Source organism: Oncorhynchus masou, chromosome 6 (assembly GCF_036934945.1).
Source record: "Oncorhynchus masou masou isolate Uvic2021 chromosome 6, UVic_Omas_1.1, whole genome shotgun sequence".
Classification (NCBI taxonomy): domain Eukaryota; kingdom Metazoa; phylum Chordata; class Actinopteri; order Salmoniformes; family Salmonidae; genus Oncorhynchus; species Oncorhynchus masou.
In genome coordinates this window covers 66330596-66341152 of record NC_088217.1, presented here as the reverse complement: position 1 = coordinate 66341152, position 10557 = coordinate 66330596, and the positions used below count along the sequence as shown (strand labels likewise).

Here is a 10557-nt window from a genome sequence, read left to right as displayed (position 1 = left end):
ATAACCTTAACCGTTAGTGGGGGAAATGCTAAACTGACCCACGACCGTAGACTAGGGGCAACTTCACCCTACACCTCTGAGTGGCATCGTGTCAGTCTTATGACAGCTTTATTGCAGGAAGTGCAATCTTCAACTCCCACGTTACTATTCTGTTGGATCATATTTCATTTCATAAGGAACCGTGACCTTTTACAGAAATGCCACCCATTCATAATTGCTCACAGATGTCAGGGGTTTTAGGCAGTTAATTAATTGGGTGTTGTTGGTGGGAGTTTTTGCCTTTTGTCTTGCACAGGCAGGCAGAGATGGGAAAACTTAACATAAGTACCAACAATAGTGTAATTGTATTCTATAAAGTCCCCGTTCCCAAGGAAAGAAGCATTTTCCATTGGCAACAACAGCAAAACAAATGTGGTAGGCTACCTTAGTGGCAACTCCACAGCGCTTATGGGACAAGCACAACATTGAATATATCTAGTCCTATACAGAGAATCTGTGGTGGTAGATTTGAAATGCTCTTTAGATAAATTGCAAGTCTGTCTTTTCAGGGGTTGAAACATTTATCACTGTAATGTGGACAAGTTAGCATTGAGCTTTAACGGTTTGGGCTCCTCTGTTCCTTTCCCTTCTTTGGCTCTTTTTTTCTTATAGTCAACATAAGCTAAACTTAGAGGGAATACAGATTCAGGACATTCTTTTTCTGTTCTGTAAACCTGTTGTTTACAGAATCTGCTGCCACATTAGTTGCGTCCCAAATGGTACCCTCTTCCCTTTACAGTGCACTATTATTGACCGGAGCCATGTGGGCCCTGGTCAGTCAAAAGTAGTGCACTACATAGGGAATAGGGTGCCATTTTAAATGAGACCATTATGGTGTTTACCCATATGACAGTGATGTTGGAGTCTTCTTCTCCCATAATTACAGCGTAATGACTTCCTTTGAGTCTTGGCCCGCAATCACAAAACGTCTCAAAGTAGGAGTGCTGATCTAGGATCTGGTCTCTGCTGTCTATATAATCTTATTCATTATGGACAATTTATTTTGCAAATCCTACATCAGGGGCCGTATTCATAAAGCTTCTCAGCATAAGTGTACTGATCTAGGATCAGGTTCCTGCTGTCTATGTTATCTATTAATTCATTATTGACTAAAAGGCTAAACTGATAATACATCAGAGCCTGTATAGGAGTGCTGAGATCATAATGAATAAGATTACATGGACAGGGGGTACTGATTTGAGATCAGCATTCCTATCCTGAGACCCAGAGGAAGTCCGGAGGGGCCACTGAAACACTGCCACCCAGTGGAAAATATGTTTATTACACATTGTCCATAAGGGAGACATGATCAGACATATGAGTATATAAGGGGATTATGTTTATTACACAAATCCCACCATATATTTGCTGAGGAGGGCCATGTTTGTGAGTATGTTTGTGCGTGTGTGAGTGTGTGTGTGTGCACGCGCATAGAGTGGAATAGATTGAGGTGTATGTATAGAGTCGAATCTATTGAGCTGTATGTGTGTAGGGATGCGTAAGAATACCAAGACACACCACACTCGTGACAACAGTGTATAGGCCCACGTGATACTTTATTCATAAACCTAAGACCATATATATAATACTGTATAAATACTCTATATACTCTACATCCTTCTGTTATTTCAATATAATAACAAATAAAAAATACAACAATAATAATAAAAAAGCAACAAGATTATATTTAACAAAAATAAATTATGTTTGGATATTCTGTACAAAACGTCATCATCATCATCATCATCATCAAAAAAAAAAAAAACCTTCTCGGAAGGCAGGAGAGACTTACTTATGAAGTAGTAGCAGGAGAGAAGCCACACACACACGCGTTCGCTTGCTCACACACCTCTTTGGTCTGGGGCGGGGCCGAGTGATATGGCTTTGAAATTGGTTTTGTTCAGTCCGGGATGCATTTTGAATAATACGTCTATTGGAACGAGTCTATTGGGTGATTCTACTGGAATGTTAGCAGCACATACCAACTTGTTCAGGAATGACCCGAAGTTGATTGAAATGAACTGTAATTGAGTTAGTTTGGTTGCTTTGAAACAGGGAGGGCCTCCAACCGATACAGGGAGTGGAATGTGTGGCAGTGAGACCATTCATTTGTTTCTAATACATATACATACATCCTCACCCCAAGGTAGCCAATTCTGTACAGTGATACATCTGGCATATATAGTCCCCCCAAGATGTCTGTCCAGTCCAGCTAGGACAGACAGCCCACACACGCACGCACGCACACACGCACACGCACACACACACACACACACACACACACACACACACACACACACACACACACACACACACACACATACACACACACACAAACACAAGCATGTCATTGGCACCTAAAGCAGCATGCTTTTTCGAAAGAGAAGTGTCCACAAACTCTTCCTCCATCTCAGCTCCACTGACATGGGTGTAGAGGGAGGGAGAAGGTCCCAGTGTGCCTGCATTGTGCCCCCATGCCAGCCCAGTGGGCAGCTGCACCAAGTCTGTGTGGTGTTCTAGGGGTGGCAGTGGCACGGAGCAGACCCAAACAATACTAAAGTCTACCCTCAAAGTAGCTGGAGGGAGTTGAGAGAGAGGTTGTTGGCTCTGCAGTGTCAGTCAATCAGTCGGCCACATTGGACCCATTGGACCCCGAAAACACCCCCGAAAGCACTCTGCTTGGGATGTAAACATTCTCATGATTGGTCAATGTATTATCAGGCGCAAAGTTCATGATGATATGGTTGTCCTTTTCATTCTTTCTTTCTTTCTTTCTTTCTTTCTTTCTTTCTTTCTTTCTTTCTTTCTTTCTTTCTTTCTTTCTTTCTTTCTTTCTTTCATGAGCTGTTCTTCAGGGACGTAATAATGAGGTGAGTCCCGACAGTCTTAGCAGGTGCTCTGGTTGCACAAGTCCAGCAGAGGTCGAGGCCTGTCTTTGGGGTCGCAGCTCTCGTGGGCGAGCGTACGCCCGTTGTGTCCCACGCAGCGTAGCGGGCGCTTGCGGAACCCACGGCCACAGCTCTTGGAGCACGCCGACCACTCCCCCAGGAACCATGAAGGACAGGGTTGTGTGGCGCAGGTGCGTGAAGCCAACGGGCGCAGCTCCTCCGGGCACTCCCGCGATGGCCGCCCCTGGGGATCCAGACACAGCACCTCCCTCTGTTGAGTACCGCCCCCACAGCTCTGCGAGCATGGGCCCCACTCCCGCAGGGTCCACTCAGCGTCCCCCAGCTCCCGGATGGCATTGATGGACTGGCGGCGTGCCACCGTTCCACCACTAGGTGACGCCAAAGCGGGCCTCGGGGCAAAGTAGCTGTATTTGACACGGGGACGGGGCGAGTCGCCTACAGACAATACCTGGATGGTCAGGGCCTCGGGGAGGGGCGAGAAGCTGCGTAGACGCTCTAGGGAGGCGGAGCTACCGCTGTATCGTAGCAACGCCCCCTTGAGGGCGATGTCTGTTTCGAGAGTCATCAGCTTGTAGTCGCCGTTCAAGAGGTAGGTGCCGTCCTGGCGCAACACTGCCAGGTAGCTGTTGTCATGGCGACCACCACCGGGGGCACGTTGCTTCACGTCCAGGTGAGTGGCGCCAGCGGGGATGGTCACGACGTTCTGGTAACCAGGCCTGAGGGGCAGAAAAACACAAGGGTCAAACATAGCCAATGATAAAAAGTTATGCATAAGTATAAGAGTTAAGTTAATTGTAAGAGTAAGAGACTGGGTTAAAAAGAGATGGCAGGGCTAAGAGGTTTAGAGTGATAGAGATAAATAGAAAAATAGGATTCTACAGACTGTAGTTAAAGTTAGTAAATGGGTTCAACTAGAAAACAGTAATTTCCAGTCAAAGATGGCTGTTTTGAGGTCATAGGTCATTGTTCTCACCTGGCACGCTCCAGGGCACCCGACACTTTCTTGCAGGTTGAGCCGTTGCCTCCGCACACGCCGCACTTGTCGAAGCGACGGCTGGAGCCGATGATTCGGTCACAGCCCGCCTTCACACACTGACCCTGCACACACACTGAGGTGGAATCCGGGCTGCAGGGAGTACCGTCAGCCACCTGACGGTTGCAGAGAAACAAATGTTAGCCTAGTTAGCCCAGACAGCATTAGCTTAGTCTAGTTAGCCTAGAAACAGTGTTAGTCTACTTAGCCTAGCGACAGTGTTAGCCTAGTTAGTCTAGAAGTGTTAGGCTAGTTTGCCTAGACAGCATTAGCTTAGCCTAGTTAGCCTAAAGACAGTGTTAGCCAAGACAGTATTAGCCTAGTTAGCCTAGGCCGTGTTAGCTAGTCTAGCTAGCATAGACAGTGTTTGTCTACATTTTTGCAAAAGTATCTGTGGTGTGACCTCACTTACCTTGGGTTTCAGAATGAAGAAGTAGCCTGTGCCCTTGGCCCGGCACACCAGCTTGCAGCGGTCTTTGGGTGAGACGCCGGCATATTTGGGAACCCACTCCACGCCCTCTCCTGAACCGAATGAGACCTGTGACGAAATATCGTTGTGTGCCAGACACTGCTCCTCGCGGAACGACACACCTACAGAGAAAGAGGGATGAAGAGAGAGAGAGGCGTGATATTCACTGTCAGATTAGCTTGAGGCTTATGTTCACTTTACAGTAGGCCGTGAAATTCAAATATGGCTATTCTCGAACGTGTCGAAAGTATAAGTATGGGTACAATATGCAAGTCAGTGGCCTATGTGTCTAAATAAGGTTGTATAATTTCAAACCATAAATATATGAATATGTATGGGTAATGAGAGTAATTAGTGTATCAGCTATGTAATAAGCATTAACTAAGTATGTCATAAGTTTGGCTAGTAGAGGCTCTTACCATTGCTACCAGGGCAGATTTCTGTGTTACAGGAGCGATATTGGATCCTCTTGCCCTCGCAGTACTTGCCCCCGTTTTTGGGCAGAGGGTTATCACAGTCCCTGAAGGAGTACTGCACCCCTCCGTCGCAGGTACGGGAACAGTCTCCCCATGGTCCCCATACTCCCCAGGCACCGTTGACTGGAGTCTGCATCAGGAGACGACATCATCGACATTCATAGTCACACACTAGCCCATATAACACTTCAATAGTCCTATAGGTAGTCCTATAGCTAAAAAGCTAATAGTTACACACACTTTAGCCCCTAGAAGGGGTACTCAACTCTTACCCTATGAAGTCCGGAGCCTGCTGATTTTCTGTTCTACCTCATAATTAATTGCACACACCTGGCGTCCTTGGTCAAAATCGGTCTCTGATAATAAGGCAGTGGAACTGGCTTCATGGTCCAGATTTGAGTTTGAGTGTCCTATAACATTTCAACACTCCTATAGCTAGCCTGATATCTAAAACAAAAGACATAACATTGTACCTAATCCAATGTAGCTCAAACTAGCCAATCCCAAAGCTGCATTATACTTCCTTTCCCCCCAATGGACCAGTTCCATCACTCCCATTGACTTTAAGACTTTGTCATAGGGCCATGTTATAACAGTGTTAACACCCACCTGGTGACGAGCGGCCTCCGTCTTGCTCAGACAATGTCCCGCCAGGCAGAAGCTGTCATGGCCACACTGCGTCCCATCCGCCCACGGGAAGTTCTTGGTCTGACAGACCAGCAGTCCGTTGGTTGTGGTCACTGTGCACCAGAGTGCCACACAAGTGGTACTCAGGTCGGGACAGTGCTGTGACTCCTCCCCGAAAGTCAGGCGACATTGGCGGTCAGCGTCGTACACGGTTCCGGGTAGCGTGGCAGGCAGAGGCTGGGACTTGTGGGGCTTGTCCAATAGGCACTGGCCGTGTCCGTTGTCCATGAAGGAGGTGACCATGAGGGCGGAGCAAGGCGACCAGGGCTGGAGTTGGTCCAGGTTGGACAGGGTGGATGCCATCATGTGCGAGCCCCAATGGTCACCGTTGACGCTGGCACACTGCTTGGAATCATCGTGGGGCATGTTGAACACGTGGCCTAAGCCACAAAAGAGAGAGAGGAATGGAGAGAGGGGAGACAAGGGGTTGGTTTGGGATTGAGAGACGAGATGTGTACTGCGTGTGGCTAGTGACAGAGATGTGAATGTGTGGTGCATATGTGTCAGCTTGGCATCAGGGTATCATCTTACCGAGTTCGTGTGCCACGGTGAATGCCGCCTGCAGCCCGTCGTCCTCGATGATGGAGCAGCTCCTCTCCGGGTCGCACACCGTGCCCACATCCGCCATGCCTAGCGTGTCACAGGAGTGGGCGCCGCACAGGTCCTATAGGGGGTGAGAAGGGACAAAACACATCTGTAAAACTCACTGCTTTCCCACATACACATACACACAGACACAGAACCCATACCATAAAGCAGAACCCTGTTTCAAATCAAAAGTAGTGAGCTATATAGCGAAATGGGTGCCATTTGGAAAGCAACCAAGTAGTTGTGAAGGTGTTGCTTGTTACCACAGTAAGCATGGGTGTAAAAACATTGTGAAAACAGTGTTAAAACACAAAAGCAACATACCGTTCGGGTGAAGAGCACGGCCGTGTCGTAGTGCTCTGGGTGGCGGTCGCTGGGCGGGTTGTGCTGCCGCTGCCACTGGCAGAAGTTGCGGAGAGTCAGGGCAGCGTTAGACGACACCTGGGGGCCGCTCTCCTCCTCGTAGACCACCAAGAGCTTGACCACGGCTAGGCTGATGGAGTTGTGGATGGTGGGGTGGCGGTAGAGGCGCGATGCCACCGCCATGAGGGTGAGCAGGTAGGGCTTGAGTCCGGCACCGTGGAACTCGGCCATGGACTGATCGGCCACGATCATGATCTCCACGAAGCGGGGCGTGGACACGAAGCGCTTGGACCGCCGGTGGTGGGCTGGATGGAAAGAGAGAAGAATCGAGAGAGGTGAGACAAACTGGCCTAGAGTCAGACATTTAAGACAGTTCTCTTGTGAGAGCCTGGTTTCTCTGGTTTAAATTGATGAACTGTTAGTCTGTAAACAGTCTGATGTGAGACTTGAAGATGAAATGTCAAATTGCTTATGGCAAATATCTGAGTGGTCACAAGTGATTTTATTTGAGTTGTAACAAGTGATACTACAGGCCATCATGGATTGTAAACTACAAAGTTGTATTTTCTAGGGCAGATGAAGAGCGCCTGAGCACTGAGCAGATCGACCTCTCCAGGTGCGTCTGGAGCAGCTCCAGCGGCTCTCATTGGGTGACTCAGCAGCCCCTTACTGAAAAACCACATGCATTTCACATGTGATTATTACATGTTTTAGTGTTCCAAAAACACGTTTTTACATGAGTTCCTCTGTGAAATTTCACGTGAAATTGTTTTCTCTGTATGGGCGTCTCTTCGTTAGGACTACATTCCCAAATGTACCTTCACTGGGCGGAAATTATATGTGAGAGGGGAGAAAAAAAATCGGGGAAAATGTCTGACAGTGCTGACCTGCAACGTGCAGTACCAGGAAGCGGCGAGACTAGTTTCCACCAGCCCCCGTGCCCGGCCCGTACCTCCCTCCCTCGGTCACTCCCCGCTCACTTCCTCCGAGCCTTACCCTCCCCCTTCTCCCCTTGCCTGCGTATACTGTCAAAGCTGAGCCCATTCCCCGTTAACCCTAGCTGTGCACCGGTCAAAGTATCGACTTATCCACCCTTACCTCAACATTTAAATATATAGCCTTCGCTGTGTGTAATTATTAGAGGCTCAGATGTTTGCGTAAAAGTGGTATTTTACGCATCACTCCAAGACAGAAGATGAGGTAGTTTGGATAGACAAATCCTAAAGGTTAAACTCTGCCCGTTCCAGAAATTGAAGCCCCAGGACACGGCTGGTACAGGAATTCGGCCAGAGTCCTTTTCGTTTGCCATACATGATGTAGACACACAACACAACTAAGTGACTATCTGCAACAGCTTGGCTTATGTTTTTTTTCTTACTAAAAGATGTAGGCCTATGAATATGATTTAAAGTCAGCATATTCCTAAATGGACCCAAGTCAAAGGTTTTATAAGTGTTCATGCATACCTGGGTGGTCTGAGTTAGTGGTTCCATGATCTACTTTTGTCTCCTGATTCTCTGGCAACCTGTCCTCGTCCTCGTTGACCCCACACTTTGAGCTGCTCTCCTCTGCAAAAGATGCCTGACTTCTCCGGCGAATGAGGTGGAGGTCCCCGTCAATAGGCTGTGCATCAGTCGAATTATTGGGATAGATGAAGTACTCTTCACCTTGGAGGTAGAAGCCGCCCCGCAGCCCATGGCACAGGTTGAGCGCAGCTGCGGAGTCCTCCTCCCCGTTCACCGTGCCCGAGAAGAAGCACTGAGTCTCGGCTGTGCTGCTGTCAGATTCCCGCTGCGCCTGCAACTCCGGGCTCCCCACCACATGGAACACAAACCCAGGTGCCAGGAAGGTCTGGTCCGGCTCTAGCTCCAAGACCACCCGTTTGCCAAATACGTCCAAGCGGTAGACCCGCATCTCCGACTCCTTCTCTCGCTCCTCTACCGAAAGGGTCCGGCCCTGCTCGGCTTCCCTCTCCGGCCGAACCGGGTCGAGTCTGACCGGTACAACAGTACTTTCCTCCCATGTGCCGTGCGCCGCGCTCACGCACAGAGCGGTAATCAAACAGAACGAGACGCAAACGAACCTCATCATATTCCGTGTCAAACCCTTCAAACTGAAAGATAAAATGATATTGAAGTGTCTGGCAGAAGCAAGTAAAATCCGTAAAAGACTCCACTAATTACTAAAAAATATCAGTCCAAGAACTAAAACACCTCCAGAAATTGTGTAAGTGTAAAGAAATCTAAAACGGAAACAAATCCAGTGCAAAACCCATTCAAAATAGTCTACAGCTCAGACTTCATGTCTTGTTGCTTCAAGCTCGAGTTTTATATTCTTGGTCGAAAAAAGCTCAGCAGTAGATAAATTCCAACTCTTCGGGACGTTGGTGTTTCTTTCAGCCCTCTCTTGAATACTCAACAGCTGTTTGAGTTTCTATGTGACTTCGGGCGCAGGTTTTTTTCTACTGTGCCGTCTAGTTTCTGCTCTGATTTTTCCTTAAAGACGGACAGACCCCGGCTCCCTATATATCCCCCTACCCAGGACCACCCCTTCCTGAAGCCCCTTTGATCTTTTAGAGACGAAATCTCGTGCGCAACAAAACGCAGACATAGAGACGTGCCATAATAATCAATCAATGTGGAGTGGGACGCGTTTGGCCCAGAACATTTTTTTTTCCCCTGCTCTGCTTGTAGGCGGGACTACAGCCCTCACTCCTCTCCCCATACCCCGTCCTCCCCCTAAACGTTCTCATCATTTACACTAAAAACTCTCATTTTTTTCGCCCATGCTACTTTTACGCTGTGCTCATATATCCCATAGGCTCTACCCACACGTTGAACGTAAATTACACTTCATGAAGGTGGCAGTGGTTTATCTGTGGCAGTGTTGTGGTGTCTGTGAAACTGGAGATGTGGGGATAGCAGGTCAGACATGGCAACCATCGCACCGGGGCTCGATACGGGGAGCGAGGAGTCGTTTGCATAGCCTCAGTGCCAAGCGAGCTGTGCGCGGTGGCGGCCTGGCGGGTTTCCGTAGCTCTTCGGGGAGAGGGAGCTCAGAGGGGCCGGTGGGTTCTTAAGGTGGAATAGTCCCTTGGACGTATCTCCTTCGCCACTCAATCCTCCGAGGACAGGGCCCCTCTCCTTGGACGGACACCCCCTCCCATCCCCGCGCTCGTCTTCCCAGCTCCTCTTCTCAAACATATGGTGCAAACCGCATCACTTGTGTAAATCCAGTACTCTGGAACCTTTCCAAACGAATTATCCCCGGATTACTCGACCCCCTCCCAGTGACCGAGTAAATCTTTGCTAAGTATTATAGATCACGTTTGAATAATGATACGTGACACACCAATAAAAGACTAAACCCAACCGTGTCTATGTATGGTAAGTCTATTTACATGTGCATGTTAGTCTATTCACCCAGATGACAGGACAGACAAGTGGTACATACCGTACGGGAACAAAACGAGACGTCACAGGTACAGCGCAGGAACACCAATAGCCAAGAGATAAAGATCAAGAGATAAGAAGGATAAAGTGCCATACACGGTGGTCTCAGCCTCTTAGTGAACTGCGAGTCTGTTATGAGTATGGCCTGGCAAATAAAGTATACGAGGGAAACATTTCTAACCAATTCACTAAATGCGTTTTTAACGCGTTAGCTGGAGCCCATCGTACGCATTTAACTTACCATTTCGAGGGGAGACTTGTGATGGGCCACCTTAAGCGCAACAGGTCGGGGAGAGGGAATAGTTGTAGTGACATAGTAGTCCAACAGGTGTCAGACGTGGGCCGTGGAAAAAAAGTAACAAAGGCTCTACTACTGCCATAAATCCAATACATGGCACATTTAAAAAAAAATTTTTTTAAACCTTTATTTAACCAGGCAAGTCAGTTAAGAACAAATTCTTATTTTCAATGACGGCCTGCTAGTCCCACGTAAGACTAGGCCTCTTTGGCTCAGCATTTGCGTGTCACACATGTAAGGGGA

General features: G+C 48.2%; 1 protein-coding gene across 1 annotated transcript; it reads right to left on the bottom strand.

Moving 5' to 3' along the window:
• Nucleotides 1-1576: 1576 nt before the first annotated feature.
• Nucleotides 1577-9280, bottom strand: adamts1 (ADAM metallopeptidase with thrombospondin type 1 motif, 1). The gene is made up of 8 exons (XM_064969402.1): nucleotides 8031-9280; nucleotides 6526-6869; nucleotides 6145-6277; nucleotides 5536-5993; nucleotides 4870-5056; nucleotides 4394-4572; nucleotides 3922-4097; nucleotides 1577-3664 (listed from the first exon to the last, which is right to left on the bottom strand). The coding sequence occupies exons 1-8, from the start codon at nucleotides 8653-8655 to the stop codon at nucleotides 2926-2928; spliced, it is 2841 nt and encodes a 946-aa protein (XP_064825474.1). The 5' UTR covers nucleotides 8656-9280; the 3' UTR covers nucleotides 1577-2925.
• Nucleotides 9281-10557: the final 1277 nt, after the last annotated feature.

What these genes read in the sequence shown, in the direction of transcription:
- adamts1 (XM_064969402.1), bottom strand. Translation starts at nt 8,655, where the DNA reads ATGATGAGGTTCGTTTGCGTCTCGTTCTGTTTGATTACCGCTCTGTGC. An exon ending in AATCTGCCCTGGTAGCAATG is followed by an intron (nt 4,573 to 4,869) that starts GTAAGAGCCTCT and finishes CTTTCTCTGTAG; the next exon opens with GTGTGTCGTTCCGCGAGGAG. An exon ending in TCTTCATTCTGAAACCCAAG is followed by an intron (nt 4,098 to 4,393) that starts GTAAGTGAGGTC and finishes TGCAACCGTCAG; the next exon opens with GTGGCTGACGGTACTCCCTG.